This window comes from Myiozetetes cayanensis, unplaced genomic scaffold, assembly GCF_022539395.1.
Source record: "Myiozetetes cayanensis isolate MyiCay16 unplaced genomic scaffold, myiCay2020 scf6-25, whole genome shotgun sequence".
NCBI classification, from domain to species: Eukaryota; Metazoa; Chordata; class Aves; order Passeriformes; family Tyrannidae; genus Myiozetetes; species Myiozetetes cayanensis.
Window position 1 is genome coordinate 35,454,847 of NW_026087853.1, and position 17,671 is coordinate 35,472,517.

At 37.0% G+C, this 17,671-nt stretch overlaps 1 protein-coding gene across 1 annotated transcript in view; it reads right to left on the reverse strand.

The window, feature by feature from the left end:
- Positions 1-17,671, reverse strand: part of STARD9 (StAR related lipid transfer domain containing 9) — a 102,749-nt gene that overhangs the window by 37,398 nt on the left and 47,680 nt on the right. Inside the window, 10 exon segments of the mRNA XM_050336281.1 lie at positions 820-871; positions 3,935-4,114; positions 4,835-4,909; positions 5,709-5,786; positions 7,969-8,066; positions 8,468-8,668; positions 8,882-8,979; positions 9,554-9,621; positions 10,520-10,592; positions 13,713-13,782. Coding sequence (XP_050192238.1) covers positions 820-871; positions 3,935-4,114; positions 4,835-4,909; positions 5,709-5,786; positions 7,969-8,066; positions 8,468-8,668; positions 8,882-8,979; positions 9,554-9,621; positions 10,520-10,592; positions 13,713-13,782 — 993 coding nt within the window.

Sequence of the window (17,671 nt, forward strand, 5' to 3'; positions counted from 1 at the left end):
CGCTTCAACACTATGCACACCTCACAGAGAACTACATCATGTGCAGAACAAGGAGATTAAATTGCCGTCTTTGACTGCTGGTCAAGTACTTGGTCACAGAAAAAACTTATTGTTGAAACTCATTATTGAAAATAGTGAGATCATTTCTTTATCTCTGGTCCTGGAAAACTATACATCACTTTCTGATTTGTGAGCTGATGTGCAAATTCTTCTATTGTGCTGAATTTTCTTAAACCATTACAGAATTTATTGTTTATATTTTACTAATCTTCTGGAAGAAAATAATCAAACTTAATCAAGCTTATCAGAACCTAACCAAAGCTGAGATTTTTCAAGTTTCCAGTTTCAGTTCTCTATCATATTATCTAGCTCTTGAGGCTGACTGCTAAAACTAAAAGCAGAAATTAAGTTAAACAAAAGATATTCTGAATAATTTGGATTTTGTACCTAAAACACTCTGTCCAAGAAGAGTTGAAAAGCATTTTCAATGTCTCATGATCACTTGTGCCTCTAGTTTAGGATAGAATGTATGAGGATTTGCATATTAAATGAAGATATCTTTAAAGTCTAGTGTAGCATTTCACAAGTGGGAAGAAAATTCTAAAGAGATCTCAATCACGTCAAGACCACTGACTTTTCAGACTCTTAAACAAAAAATAATCAACATATTTTGGCCAACTTACATAATTAGTTTCTTCTATTTACCTTCTTCTACAAAGAAAGCTGACAAACATTACCTAGCTATTACACATGACAAATGCAAACCTCTTGGTTAGACCTGACCCTATCATAAAATAATTTATAATATCATTCTCTTACCAATGTCTTGATCTTGGTCTGAATCACTTCTTCCAATTTTGGTTGTTCCTTCCTAAAACAAGAAAAGAACTAATTTAAAAGTTGGTTGAGGAAAGTGGATTATATATAGTAATTAAAAAAGCTTTGGTACCTCATCTTAGCAAACGCCTGAAATAAATTGCCTCTCAATGACTGCATTGTTTGAAGCAAATGCTATGTACTTCATAATACGTCAGCCTGCTGTCCCCCCTAGTGTTGTAATCGCTTCTCATTCTGCAGCTATGTCAGCTTCTATGAGTCCAGGAGATGAAGTAACCCCTAATGGATGACTTTGGGACTGTACTTTAGACAAATATTTTAAACATGAACACACATCCTGATGCATTGAACTTTTATAGTGAAACTTACTGTTTGTAGAAAAGAATGCTGCTGCTTCTTTTAAGAACACACGTAGAATCGTTCTTGAAGAGAAAAGACAACGCAGAAAGAACCGTGTGTTGCCGATACCGCCTAAGGAGTTTTTCTGCTGTTCCTTTTGCAACCGAACTTGTCTATCTCACGTTGGCATTTTTAGCCATCAGTGCACTTGCAGCAAGCGTGGGTAGAGCCCTTCTCAAATCTTCGTTCGTGAAGCCTAGCCACGATGGACTCAACTGCAAAATGTCCATCTGGGTTGGCCACAACTTCCAGGAAACTTATGATCCATATGGTCTTTGACTCACCTCACTCAACCAAGTGAGTTAGCAACATGTATTTTACACAGAGAGAGGTAAATCAACTCCTAAAAGATTTCTTTATCAATTATCTTCTTCACTAAGCAAGGAAATAGTTATTGTAATTCCAAAAGAAACTTTTTCCACTGTGCTGAAATAACTCTCTGGTAATACAATTTAATTCAAAAAAGTGTATTACAGCAGTATTGGCTCATGAAATTCACAAGAGTATCCCAGTTGGTTGGAGTGATTCTGGGTGAGTTTAAAACCAACCATAAATTGCAGGTGAGAGCAAGGGTACAGATACAATACAAGCAAACTTACCCAACTTGAGAAAACAAAAGAAAAATAGCCATAAACCCAGCTGATTTGATTTCATTGTTTAAAATGCTATTATTGAGCTAATAATTTCAATATTTAGACTCTTTTCTGATTGAATATTGAGTATTCTACCTGAAAACGTGAAAGACGTTTCAGATGAAATGACTGCACAACGTGACCCTAACATGTCATCATACATCTTTACTTCTGTTGAAGTGCTTTTATATTGTTACCTTCTTCTGGCTGTACCTCATGACTAAAGGTGGAATTCCCAAGGTATATTGCAGAATCATAAAGACTGAGGTTGCTTTCCCCCTTCACTTTTGGGAGTACTACAACTTTCAAAAATTTTATGAAGTACATCTTTTACTAAAACAGTATAAAGAAATCCCATATTTTTAAGCGTTGCAAAAAAGGTCAGTTAATTTATAGGAAAACATATATCTTCTATTAATGAAAGCCAGAAAATTAAGCATAGGCACAGCATTGATTAGTGCAATTAATATTATGGAATATCAAGAGACTAAAAGAGTAACACAACATTTATTCTACATGATCTGAAAGCTGCTGCCATGACCTCTCTAGAATTAAAATGTAAAGTGCTATTATATGTTTAAGCCTTATTATGTAAGGAACTGCTAACGTTTTACCTTCTTGCTGTTCAGATGAAGGTAACAGACACCAGAGACTAAAAGATGTAAAGCACAAAGAAAAGAAAAGGCAGCATCTAGGAGCAAAGAAAGAAGGGACAAAGATGTTAGTGTAACAGAGACATGAATGACTTCAGAAGGTGATCCTTCAAACCAGTTTACTCTGTTAAAATGAATATATTTAAGTTACTTTAGTTGTTGTCAACATTAGTATGGGAAAATATTTGCTGTTTCCAAAATGGCACATAACATTCAAATATTTAAGAAGTAGCAATTGCTTCTAATAAATATTTAATGTTAATGTAGGGTTGAGTAGTTGAAGTTGCATGTTGATCAGCACTGGACATCATTACTTGGTCCCTAATTATTACCTGGTACAATTTCTTTGTGCTGGCATGAGAAAAATTATTCAAGTTTGTCTTTCAACATGGTAAAAGAGCAGTATGATTTCTGTTTTAAATATTTGTTGTAATTTTTAAGAGGAATTAAAAAAAAATCCTCTGTCCTAAACTATATCTATTACCACAAAACCTAGTTTTTGGGTAAAGATTTTTATTGGTAGACAGATACATGATTTTCAAACATATTTAACACGTTTTGGCAATGAGTGCATCTCTGTAGAGGTGCCCATCCATCATTCCTTTCACTTTAAAGAGCATGAATATTTCAGTAATTTCCATTCATTTAAACAACATTAAAAAGTTAAACTACAGTTTAGTACTGACTTACTAAAATAAAAAAAATCCCCTAAAACTATTTGACCTGAATGCCACAATGTGCAGTAAAATACATACAATGTTATGAAAGTTTCCTGGCCACAACCTTGCCTTAAATGAGCAGCTACAAAGCAAAATAGTATCTTTGAGGCCGGGATTTCTACCTGATCTTCAAAAATAGCTACTCAAGTAGGATCACAAGGAATTAACCTTCATGCTACACATCTGGAATCTACCTGGCAGACCTAGTGGGGCTAAAAGCAATATGTAGAAGTCACTGGCAAAGTATGCTTGTGTTTATTAAAGCTTACTTTTATCTATAAAGACTGCTCCAGTTTGAAGTATACAAATATTTCATAAAATGTGGACCAGTATGTCTGGTATACTTTAGGCACCATCCTTTATGTTTACACATACATGCTTTCTGGACAAACTACTAATGCAGAATTTGAGTATTTTACTTTGCTTATGATACATTATCAAATTTTTTGCACATGCATTCATAAGAGGTCAACTTATATCCATATATGAATATAGGGTCAGCTTATATATGAATTCTTCTCCTTCTCCATTTCCATGTATTTTCTGCCCTTTTCCCCCATTATATGTCTTGTGATCTGTGACTTTCACTTTTTGATAGCTGCTGTTGTAATGCCACCCTAACCACTCTCCATTTCCAAAGAAAACAAATGTTTTCAAATTAAAGAGTAAAATAAGACAAGTGACAATATCTCACCCTGAGATGATACAGCACCACTCCTGTACTGAGGATATCATCATCCATGGCCATTAGATGAGGTAAACTAGAATCTATTGTTACTCCAGCTTTTTCTTTGTTGATGTCCACACTGTACTCTTCCATGATGGCTTTCCTGTCTGTCCACTTACTTGTCCAGTCTTTGGTCAATTGCTCAATCTTAAAGAATAGAAAAGAAAACTGTTTCACTTACTAACACAATAATTTTTCTCATATGTAAATTTCTTCAGAAAGACCAGTATTTTTTCCAGTTACTGGATGCAAAATTCTTTCACCAGTGGCAATTAGAAATAAACCAGGTGTATTTCTAATTGCAGCACATTTCTGTGGCAACAAAAAAATTGAGTCAAAACTTTACTACCACCAAGTGAAACCGGTTTAATCTGTTGGAGACTCGTTCCCAGAATGTCAGAAAGAGGTGTGATCATGCTAACAAGTTATATTGCCTGTCTTTGAGCAAAACTTACACTTAAGGTCTCCAAAACCTTTCCTGGTTACCAGTGACCAAATCTTTTTAGTAATTTTAGTGAGTGCACAATAATTTCATTTGAATAAATTGGAGGAGTTTAGTCTTAGAAGGGACAGACTCTGTATAATGAATTGCTGTGGTGTATTGAGACAGCTTTCAAACAAGAAGTAGATTGTGCAGACTTAGTGACACACAATGGACTATGTCCCATTAAGGACACAAGACTTTCATCACAAATTGGTAGAGTGCACTCAACATGGAGTAGGGTGTCAGTTTCCTGCATCTTCAGAGTAAAAAAGAAAAAGATTAAGACAAAAACATTTTCACTGTGGTTTCAGAAGTACAGCAGTGTTATCCCCCCGGCCTAGCGAAACAGGATTTAGTTACAGCATCAAGTAAATTGTACACACCTTCATTTCATTCTGAAGGACCAGCTCAGTCAGATTTCCATCCCTGTCATCACTCCAAGATGGACTGGAATTCCTCTGTATAAACAACAGCCACCAAGATCTACATGTTAGTTTCCTTATTCACAACTGGCAGGCATATTAATTCACTTTCCAGCATTTCAAGGTGATGAACTCAGGAAAAGGAAAGACAAAATATACATGGTCTCTTCTAGCATCTAGCCTACATGTCTAGCTATTATATGCAATTTTTTGGGGCAAAGAACTGGTGAAAAAGCAGTAACAGAGAGATACTTTTGTGTAAATAAATCCTGGAGTGTAGTTCCTGTCTCTCCCAACAAAACACTCTCTCTATGGCTTGGAAAACCAAGACACTATTATTAGTCAAAAGGAGAAAAACACCAGGGATGTAATCTGTATTGTGAGGGCTCACAAATGTTTGCAAGTTCTTTTGGGGGACAGAACATTCAGGTAGGGTGGAAGCTCCAAGATACTTTTGAGGTCACTAGTTTACAAGTCTACCAGGAAAATTACATCAATGATTAATATTTTGTACTGTTTTGGTGTTTCCATATCCTTAAAAATAAAATACTTCTATTTCACGGTATTTTTGGACAGGAAAACCATCCAACACCATGAGAGACAAAGAAATCCTTTTGAACTCTGCTTATACTTCAGGTTGACCAATATAATGACAGAAAACGGAGAAATTATAGAAATGTAGTTAACCTTATAATAATTGCAGTATCACCAGATAACATTTTAATTTCCCTCCACTTACAATAAACATGCAAAGATACACAGATCAGATGAAGGTAAGCAACTGTAGCTACCTAAAGCAACACAAAAGCTCCAGCGGGGAAGAGTTGCTACATACCAGTTCAAAGCTCATCAGCATAGTTTTCAACCGGTCAATTTCCTCTCTCAGTTCTCTGATCAGTTTCACGTTTGCATCCTGAAACATTGAGACACAGACCACTGAAAAAAAAACATTCTTTAAAAAAATCCAGCTAAAGAAGTCAACACAGAAATATTCAAACAGCCAGGAGAACAGGAGAATAGGCAAACTCGCAGCAATCCTCCTTGTTTCACTCTGCCAGCGTGGGACACACTGTCCCTTGGATGTACTGCCTAGGGGCAGGTGGTTCCCATATTCAATAGCTTCTCTTTCCCCATAAACTTTGCTCCATCTCTCTTCTGAACACAGACCTACCATAGCATTTGTTCCCATTATGACTAGCTGGATACATCACTACTTTTAAGGATTTACCTTCAAAATTGTTACATTAGGTCAGAAAAATGCTATTATTTAATGCTGATATATAAGATCAGACTAAAGGAGACTAAGTCAGGATGTCACCAAGCATGGTATTAAAAGCTCTTGCAGCTGATAGAGAAAGAATTTCCTGCCTGCTTGTGTGGAGGCATTTATCTCACTTTCAGAGTAAGCACCTCTGCACTGGCATTTTCTGGAAACTAGCTTTTTAGACAGTTCAGGGAAACTCTTGAGTCAAGAATCAATTTTCTCCAGGCTGACAGTGACACTTCAGCTCATGTCAATTTGCAGTGGAGGGAAGAAGACTGAGGAGCTGAAGAGAGAGATGGGCACATGAGCTGGGAGGCTGAGAGGCTTGTATGTGACAAGAGGTTTTTCCAGGAGTGTTTACTTGCCTTTAGCCTGTCACAGAATTGAGAACTGCTGGTGACAAAACCAAGCACACTATTTCTGCCACTAGTGATGTCAGAAGGCATTGGTAATATAGATGCAAATTAAATTTGGGAAACCTTGGATTAGAAGGGTTTAATTCTGCCCATATTTAACAGAGTACTGTTAGGAAAGCAAGGAAGTGAAGTACATATCTCTAACACTCTATGCTTCTATCTGCAGAAGAAATCTGGATACACTCAGACCGAATCACAAAATAATACTACTAAAGCTGTAAAGCCAATGACTTAAAGATTAGGAAATGCTGGAATCAGGATTTTTTTTGAAACCTAAATTCAGTGGATACCCCTTAGATGAATAGGCTGTGATTCAGACCTTAATTTATTTGCTCACATGTAAAGGCAGCCTCATGCAGAAGGTCAGGTGAAGAACACTCAGTTAGGGAGTAGCAATTCAAGAGTTTTATATTTCTAGCATATGTGATTGTAGATCTTGCTTACTATGTGCTATTTGAATTTTGCTATGAAGACAGACAGAATTATGCATTTCCCCATGGATTACTTTTAATGCTGGTTCTTACCACTGTAAGTTTGTACAACCTCCACAACTACTAATCAATTTGTTCTAATATCATGTCTTTGATTGGGAGAGTTTAAGTTTTCACATTTAATAAATGTGTACTAGTGGTAAGGGTGGAAAATGAGAAAAAAGCACACATTGAAGGTTTGCTTTAAGCATCTGGACTAGCATTGAACAAGGGTTAGCAACAGAATTCAGTCCTTGAATGCAGCACCTGACTCTCCCCTCAATAGCCTGCCATCTTTTAACTTGTGCAGCCTGCGAAAGACCCCTGCATAGTCGAACAGATGGATCTGCCATACAGTCAGAGTTCATTTCTGGAACAGGCCTGTTTTGTGCAATGAATGAAGTTGTGGGTTCTGTGGTCATGATTGTTCCCATGTGTTTAAAGGCTTCATTATTTTTATGTATGAAAAAGAAGACAAATGGAGACTACATAGGCTACCTCAGGCCTGGTATATTCACTTCTGAATTCTTGACGGCAACCTTAGCAGTGTTCATTTAACTTGCCAAAGGAAGGGTTGCAAGGGTTATGCACTTACAGTAACAGATTAAATAATAACAAGTAGTCCTAACATATCTGTAACTCTACTGATATTTATGATAAAGACACAGATTAAACATACATGTCATACCAATTCAAAGAGAAAGATGATTGAAGCTCAACAGACAGAGATGAAGAATGTAATATAGGTGTGAAATTTTAAATGGTTTAAACTTCAGGGAATCAAGGAAATTATTTCTGTAGTATCCAGGCTCTTATTTAGCTCTCATTAACTTGGACAAAAAAAGAAGTAAGAGTTTTATTCATAGAGCAGATATTCTGAATAAACCTTAAACAACACATGTGACAAAATGGGACAAAAATGAAAAGCAGAACTCAAGGCCTCACCTCATTCACTCTGGGCTTGTTAATAATATTTTTGGCATTTGAAGCGTATCTCAAGGTACTCATGGTCTCATTGTAGCTGGAGCTGGCAGGGGAGATAGCTACAGGCAGAAAACAATTAGAAAAGAAACACAGTTTTACCAAGTAATCAGTTTAACCCGTAATTTTTAAAAACAGCATATTTTTTTTAGTCTTGCTTCTTTAAAAACAAACCAGAAAATATCCTTAGGATAATTTCATTAAACTCATAGAGAATGTCTTCTAAAGGTTGTATTTATAACTGAATGAACATTTAAAATCAAAGCTATGACCTTGGAAATTCTTAAACTTAACTTCATGCATAATCAGCTGCCTTTTTATTTCCTGGAGTATTCTATGAAGTATTTATGAAAATCTTTACAAGGACAGATTCTAAGTGATACAGCTGTCTTCTCACTGCAGTAGAGGTGTATATTAAAGGTGCAATGTAGTGATGTTAACAATTAACAGAAACCAAACTCACTGGCAATCATAATGGTTTTGGAGTTGCCCCCCAGACTGTCCTTCAGAAGCCAGGTGAGGATGGAGTCACGGTATGGGATGTAAGCCGGCCGCCTGGTCCCACTGACGCTGCCCGGGGAAGGACTGTCTGCATGACTGCTCTCCCCTTCGCTTGCTATGGTGTTAATGCTCTGGCAGCTGCTGAACATCTGCGAATTTTGTGCTGAAGGAGAAATACCACAGAACTCAGGAAAGGGGTTATTTTTTTTTCTGCCATGGCTATGTAATTTTCTTACATGTCATGACAGTTTATGAAGACACCACAGCTGCTCTGTTCAGTTTTTTATTTTAAATGCAAATAAGCATTAAGGCGCAACAGGTGGTGAGTCATATGCTTTTATCACTACCCTTCAATATAAAGAACTGATGGGCTTACCTAAAGTGGATATGACGATTCCAAGTGTCACTAATGACTTGTTAATATTGGCACCTTCAGTAATTCTATCTTTACAGTAACTGGGATCCGCTCTTTCACTGTAGCATGCAAGCATGAAAAAGACCATGCAAAATAAACAAAAATGCTTAATTATGAATATGCAGACAATATGGAAACATTATGTACTTTCAAGAAATACAAGAAAACGGAAATTATGAGTTTTGCAATTAAAAACCCATCTTCTTTGAATACTTCATACTGGCCTCTATTTCAGAAAGTCCAAACAACCATAAACAAAGGCTATTGGTGCAAGATTCTGTTAAAGACCCACCAAAAACATAAACTCAAGTCTGAACTGGGCAACCCAATCATAGCAGTTCTGAATTTAACAAAAACCACATAATTTCACAACTCTGCAAGGGTACACTGGCTCAGTACAAAAGTCACCTCAATTCTACTTTCTCTGTTAATACATGCATGGCAGTTCACATTCTTGAGGAAAAAAAGAAGTCCTGTTCTAAAACTCTTCAGCACAACTCCCTTTTTTCTGTTCACTGTCACATCCAGCACAACCACACGTTCCTCACTGAAATGCATAGCTAAGATTAGAGACTTAGAAACTTTTGGAACATGAAAAAAAAATTACCTCTTTGCCCCTCAATATATTATTACCTGCCTGCAAGGTCCACTAAGTTGATCTTGCTTGCAATTTCAGAGGGGAGATTGTTCTCCAATATAGCCTGGAGAGAAAAACAAAAATAAAGAAGATCATTCCTCTTAATTAATTAATTAATCAAAATAAAATGGACGTGCTCTCTCGTTTGAAACTGAGTTGTACATATGACTGTCTCACTGCCTTTCTCTGTGACCTTGAATCTCTATGTTCAAACCATTAACTCAACAGCTTTCTCACCGGACAGAGAAACTACCCTCTTAATGCCAATTTCCTCTTGAAAAAAAACTTTACTGCCTAGTGACTGTGAAAGGCTTTCTTGTAGATCTTGCAGAGTTATTTTCCACTAATGTATTCCAAAGGTCTTTTGTGAAACTACAGAAAAATATCCCAAAATGTTCTGTGATTACAGGATGTTAGAAGTGTGAGATAGAAAAGGTCTATTGGATCACTAAACGAGTTCCCTGCCAGGGAAGGATATAACTCCTCCAGAGAAAGGCTGCATTGTCTCTGAGAGAGTACTGGATGCCAAATGCTAAAATACAAGGACATCTAAAAGGCTGGACAGATACAAAATTTTGGTGTTAAACTAATGGTATACTTCAATTAAGCACCTTAAGCAAGTGTGACAAAACATAATTTCAAACATATTCACATGCAATTTTCACAGCATTCTGGAAGGGGTATTACATTCCAGAGAGCTGATTAAAACTGAAAATATTTCTTTTTTAAGTGAATCTTTGGCATCACTTCTGACTATAAGCTTGCACAAGGGAACAGAATACTTCAGTAAACACCCAGCACATCAGCACACGTAGGAAGTGTAACGTATCTGCAGAGTGATCCAAAGGAAATAAGGAACAGTTTCCACTGAGATTATTACAAACAGCACAAAACAATGACGAGTAAACACAGTGAACAATGCTTTTGAGTGTGAAAAGGAAGTTGAATTATTTTTAGCTAACCTGAGTGTAGTGGATGGTGAAGATAGCATGGGATCTGCTGCTGGCACTGTGAATATGTGTAGCTGCTGTGATTCTAGAAAGAAGAACAAACCATTCAATTACAAAGGGTTACTTCCCCGTATTCAGGGAAATAAAAACCCAACAAATACAGCAGATAAGTGAAGATGAAGGAATGTGAAACTTAGAGAACATGGCAGGCTGCATTCTTGGATCTGATCACAGAGCTTTTGGCAGAGAACCTGGAAGGGCAGAAACCAGGGATTGATTAGAGCTGTTTCTGTCCACCAGCAGCACTCAGAAGAAATACCTTAAAGCAGCTTTACAGCACAGGTGTAAAGCATTGCATAAGCACAGAACACAGCAGAGAGGTACAGCAAGCAACAGCATCAAACAGTCCACCCCAACACCACTGAATGTAGCAGCCCAGTACATTTTCTCCATATTGTCCCCATTTTTATTCCTTGGCACTTCCCAAGGGTCCAAAAAGCTTCACACTCCACTTCTGGGGCTCTTTTATGTCAAAGGGCTGATACAGTTCTTTTACACTGTTAGAGGAGTCCAATGAGATTAACCACGTGAGTTCTAAATAAATCCTTTAATTCACTGTGTGGCACTTGCTTGATTTTATGACATGGACAGACCTGTCACGCGGTTGTAGCACTCTGACCCACTGCACTCTGGCAAGGACCAGGCACAGGAGCAGGAGAAGCAGCGCCATCCCACTGTAATGCAAACTTTTGGAAATTCTACTTTCTTTATCAGTTTTTTAATTAGACAAACCCAAAGAAAGCAGGATTTTGCCTAGGGCAGAAGCCAGGCCACAGATTTTTTTTCTTTCTTGTAGTTTGCCTTGAGTATCAGCTCTGTGTAGAGCCTTTAGCATCAGTTTTGCCAAGCCTACCCTCAACAACAGTAGGTAACTTTAGAAGTACAGAAAAGGACCGCGGTACCATGCTTTTCTTACGAGCCCAGCTGTCAGAGTACTGCAGAGACCAGTTGCACTAGAGAGTAGAAAGCTGTAGTTGTGCATACACTGCTGAGCACCCAGAGCATGCAGGTAAAGCCAGGGCTCTCCTCCCTGTTGTTCTCTGCTTCCTACACCTCCTCCACAGCCACGTGAGCAGGCACTGCCAAAAGCTACAGGCGGTCAAGTGCGTCACGGTTTAAGTGAGCCTAAGCTGAGGTAGCAGGAGAACACAAACTAGTCTCCAGATGTTGGAGGAGGAAGACAATTAGGTAAAGAGCAGATGACAGAAAACAGCTCTACAGTGTGCAGAGAATATAAGGGAACAGCACTGAAGTTTATAAAGCAAAAGAGAAAAAGAAAGTGTCTCAGGATTCAGAGGAGAAAGTGTTAGTACTCACTTCTCACCTCCAACAACACACAAGATAATTGGAGGGCTAGCTCACACCTCAACTATACACAATCCATTTGAACATTTTATGGGAGAATGTATCTGTTAGTTTTTCATATATTCTATCATGTCATGGTGTGTGTTGTACATTTTAATATTGTTAACTGTTCTGGTAGTATTATCCAGATTCACTCATCGTTTACAGCACCAGGACTGTACTTCTGGAAATTTTAATTTGCTGCATTATAAAAATTTTAATCTTTAACATTTGAAACTGAGTCTTGTAAAGTGTCAAGAGAAAAAAAAAAAAAAAAGCACTGAGAGTAGCAACAAAAATAATGATTGCATGTTGAAAATCATATTTGCTTATTTTATAATGAGCAAGTGTGCCCAAAGCAGAGCTGGAGATGACCTGATAAAACCAACTGGTAGAAGAAATGCCTTCAGTAAACTGATTCAGTAAACTCTGTCCCATGAAAGGCACTACCCATGTGCAAGGGGAGAGTCCCCTCCTGCCTTTCTTGTATAGTCAGACCTGGAGCCATCGCGCCCCATCTGCTCCTCTCCTGGCTCCAGCCATATGGGGCAATTGCAACCTGTTCACCACTTTCTTTATCCCTAAGATCCTGCTGATGTTCATTTGACATAATTCCCAGACTGCAGATGTTTTAAATTAGTTTGATTGTATTTATGATGTGCTAATAAATACTTGGCAGAATATTTAATAAAAATAGAGACTACAGGAAAGCAAGAGTCCCTTGTATGTTCCAAATAAGTTTTGGAAAAAATACTCAGAAAAAGAAGTTGTTGGTTTGTTTCATGCAAATGACATAGTTGGAAACTTCAGCATCACAAAAACTTACACACAAAATATTGCACCTCTGATTTTGTTTCCTTTACATCTTCAATTTCCTTAGCAATGAGACAACTGTAGGATTACACTCATAGACAGACTGGAATTTTGTTGTTCTGAAATAGTCTCTTCTTACCATAGAGCTGCATCTATTGATTGCCACAAGCAGAAGCAGCAGAACTTAATCTTGATGTATATTCTATGTTTTTTGTGATAATGCAGCTCAGTTTTTATTTACTTCCCAGCATCACTGTTATTCTAAAATCTTAGCTATCTTATGATAAGACTTAATATCAGTTTTAGAACTGTGATTTGCATTTGGAGGATCCTTTCAAATATGTTTTTTTCCATTGCTGCAATGGCAGTTGTAAAGATATTCAAGGCTTCTTGTTGAGAAGGTAAGTGTCTTGACTAAAGAGAGTCAAAATCATTGTCTTCACCAGTGTGCCAAACCCTGCAGTTCTCTCATAGCAAGCAAACATGATTTGGACTAAGAACTTTGAAAAATATTAATAGAAATTAAACCAAATAATTATAAACCAAATACTTCTGAAAATAAATAAATAAATATACACTATATTTTCAGCCATTTTAGATAACTAAATTAAACTAACAAGTGAGTTGAAAGCTATACAGGCTAAAGTGTCATGAGCAAGTGAATGGGAAAAACAGATGTCTGATTGCAGCAAAATGTTTTGTTGGCTTGCATTTTTTGTCACAGACAAAAACACAGGTTGAATTTTGTTGGTAAGTCAGTATGGGATCAGTTTTGAAAAAACAACTTCATGAGTGCTTATAGCTCTTGCTGTGGATAAAATGAGGATACATAACATCTTATGTATAAGTTCTATGCAGGATCAGCAAATCTGACATCCTGTCATGACAAACCGTTGGCAACATGGTCAGTAAAATAAACTTCAATGAAATTAACACACGGTGGAAGAAGTGTTAAATAGAGATGGAGTTGGTTTGTTATATAAAATACCTTTTAGCTATTCCTTCTTCTAGAAGTTTTACAACTTGCTTGTAGTCTGTAACTAAATGCTGAGTCAATCCTGCCAAAGATTCAAGAAGAGTTAAATATATAGCTTTCTGAGGAAGTTTCAGCCAGTTAATCCAACAATTTACCCAACATCAGAAGCATAAGGATGTTCTGCTGAGATGCCAACCTATTCTACAAGTAGTCTCTTAACTAGAGTAACTTTTATTTTAGAAAATCCCAACTACTTTAATTTCAAAAAAATAAAGTTAAAAATTGCAGTCCATCATTCAGTGATGCACTGTACCTTCGAAGTGCAGATCTTTTTCCAACTTGTCTGCAGAACAATGTTATTTAAAAGCCACTCTAACTCCATAATAAATGTTCAGCTATGCCACTCCTACTAATTGGGTACAGATCCTGTAAAGAAGCCTTTTGCCATTGCCTCTGGATAATGGTTCTGCTCATGCAACTAACAGAATTCAGAACCAACTAACCCTTGGAATATTCACCACTCACTTAGCTAGGCTTCATCCTGCAGTTAGAAGCCTTCATGCACTTCTCTCCTCAGATAGTTTTTGAGGGATTTCCCCAAATAATTGTATGAAACATCTAGCCTTTTCTTTCTCGTCTCCAGCTTTCAGTTTAGGCTTTAGTTAGTATGTTTCTTTTGTTTTGGGGGTTTTCTATTTGATTTTATTTTTAAGGGGGGAAACCTCTTAAACAAATGAAAGAAATACAGTATTCAGAGCCTGCTGTGTTAGAGGGGTGGTCGTGACTAAGCAGGCCCCAGTGGAGGGCAGTGTGCTGCTGTGCTGCACCGGCCCTGCCAGCTTCTTGCAAAATGCAAATTCCAGCAGACATACGAAATTATCCTCAACAGACTTGTGTTTCCCATAAATCCAGTTTAATATGCCTCATTTCCATTTTATGGTGATGATTATTCATCATTTGTACTGCAGTGACTCCTTAAAAAACACCTGAGCTATGAAGTAAGTCTTCATCATACGATACTCAGTAAAATACGCCTGTGTAGAATATTTTATCTCACAGCTGGAATCCAGGGCAACTTTCTCCCCCTGCCACAGATTTAGGTTTGGACAGTTTTACTACAGACCACAACAGTGTGGGTGAAGGCAAAGTACTGAAAAAAATCTGATTTATTTGGATCAAATAATTTATCTACTGCTAGAATGCACGTCAAGATTAATGTAAAATTCAGCAGGACTGAAATAAGTACTTCTGAAATTCTTAGAGTCTATCTTAGAGGATAACAGCTTGTATAACTTTAAATGAAGACAAAATCTAAGTCAAAGATGGGAATTTACGTTAGTCCTTTAACAACTGATACACATAAAGAAAAAAAGATTTTTGGATCAGCCACACTTAAAAAAACCCCTCACTGCAGTGTGCATGCATGCACACTTGCACATACACAAACTATAGAATGATTTTCAAACAAAACTATTTCTTCTGCTCTCTAGTGTCCCTTTACAATACATTAATTCCAGAAGTCATCATATTTTCCATTTGAGAAAGAGGCCCATTATTTTTCCAGCAGCACTGGGATCTTCAAAGCTCAGAATATGGAAACTATCTACATTGTTTTCCCAGACCTTTTTTCAGGGATTTATTTAACTGCATGAAAACCCAGCTATGAAAAATAGAGGTACAGAAGAAATTCTTACCTGCCTACATTTCCATAGGCACTGAAATAGTAAATCTAGTACAGAGTTCAAAGCATTTAGTTTTGTGATAAGACTAATGAAATATTGCAAATTTTGCTTGAAAAGAAACGACAAAGTGTTCTGTTGACTGTTAGAAAAAGAAAGGTCATTTTCAAATCCCACAGAAAGATCAAAAACGCTTGTTTGTCTGCCTTGGAGTAAGAAAGGATCTCCCCCAGAAATCTGTCTCAGAGTAATAAAATAGATTGCATCATTTCCTGATTTAAGAGAGGCTGATTCCTTAACAGTGCAACCATCTGTGAGAGAGAAGTTTGAAACGATTCCAATCCAAAGCACTGAAACACTTTCAGCATTTTAAAGGCTACAATCTCTCAGCCTTTAGGTGCAAAAACGATGGGCTGGAAACTATTCAGTATACCTAGTGTTCAGAGCTGGGACTTCCTGAGTGGACTTGCAAATGAAAATTGCATTTCCCAGAGCATCTAACCACCCTTAAAGGGGTGAAGTCTTTTGATTTTACTCTCTCTCTGTTCTTCATCCACTGCTAACTGTACTCTGGATATCACTGACGCCAAACACACAACTGAAACCAGTGGTACACTGATCAAAGTCAGCACACCTTAAAACTGCTGATTGCTTGCAAGAAGTATGATACAAATATAGATGCTAATCCTTATTTTGTTTGATCTATGAAAAATAATGGAAAATTTCTGAGCCTTGTTGAGGTTCACCATTTTTATTTCTCCCATACAGCAAACTGCCTGGAAGAGAAATATAAACCAAGCTGCCCTTCTAGTAAACTTGCTGATAATTTTAATCTCTGCCATCTAGCTATTGGAAACAATTTTCTTGCTGAATATAACACTCTGATCCTGCACAGAGACACTACGTATAAAATTGCCAAAGACTACTTCAACATGTACAAGACCCTCATTACACAGCTCAGCAATTGTTAATTGCAGCAGTATATTACTGCAGTTGAGAAGGGCACTTTGTACCAGTGCTGTGAATCTCTTCATTTTCTTAAATTTGATCTTATTAAAATCTAGCTGACTGTACTCCTCACCTGCACTCAAAAGACCTTTGGACTTTGTCACTGCTGCTTATTTTTGATGTGAGCTACTGAATGCAGTTCCAAAACAAGCTATCACACCCTCCTTACTACTCCCTCCCCCAATAGACACCAGAGCTGTCTAAAATAAAGCAAACTGTCACAGTTCTTAATTGCATAAACTGTACATAGGCAAATTTATTCATATATATTCATATATATACACATGTAAAAAAAAAAAAAGAAGTATGTCATCTGTTGCCCTAAGCCACTGACTCACAGAGCCTGAAATCACTTCTGTTCACATGGTCTCACAACAGCATCTAATTATATTCTATGATGCCTTCAGCAGAGAAATTACTTCATTTTTCATGCATGTGTTCAGTTTTTTGAAAAATCTGAATCATGTCATTAAAATTAAAATTTTTTATTACTGGCATTAACATAATGGTTTTTGTAGGCTGTCATAACATACAGAGGGAGAGAATCTTCTAAAATAAATTATTAAAACTGAACTAACAACTGTGGCAAAAAGTGGCAAATATCACTTAGGTTAATCCTTTGCCAATATCTTTTCCTCCCAGCTACAAAATCTAATCAACTGGGAATTTCATGGCATATTTGAGAACTCTAGCATAAAACTGTTCCACTCAAGATCTTCAGTTGTATCTAAGTATAAAATCCTTTTTCAAAAGGGGTAAATTTAAAAAAACAACCAAACAAACACAACAAACCAAACCAAACCAACAAACAACAACAACAAAAACCAAAAAAACCCCCACAACAAAAAAAGTTACTACAGAATTGAAAAAAAAGTGACAGAATTGGCCTGGAAGGTTCCAGAAGACAAAATACTGACAAAGGACAAGCCAGCCCATTGGCAGAAGCTATAACTGTATTTTCTTTTAAAACAGGGAAACTCCATTATATGCAGCCAAGGAATCACTGGAGATATAAGGCCCGAGAAAAGGGGTGGAAATTACCAAGGAAGGAAGCAGTTTAAAGACCTTTTCTTGTATGGTGAATGAGCAGCTGCTAAAAGAAAATAATTAGTATCTGTACTCCACCAACAATGAAGTTCTACGATAAGCAGGTAGAAAGAATCTTGGAAAGACCTCAATAAAAGCCAAATGTCTATGAATCTGCTTTTCAAAGAATGATAAGTTTGCCATACTAATGAGACCATCAATTCATCTATTTTCCAACTCTCCTTAAACAGGATGCTG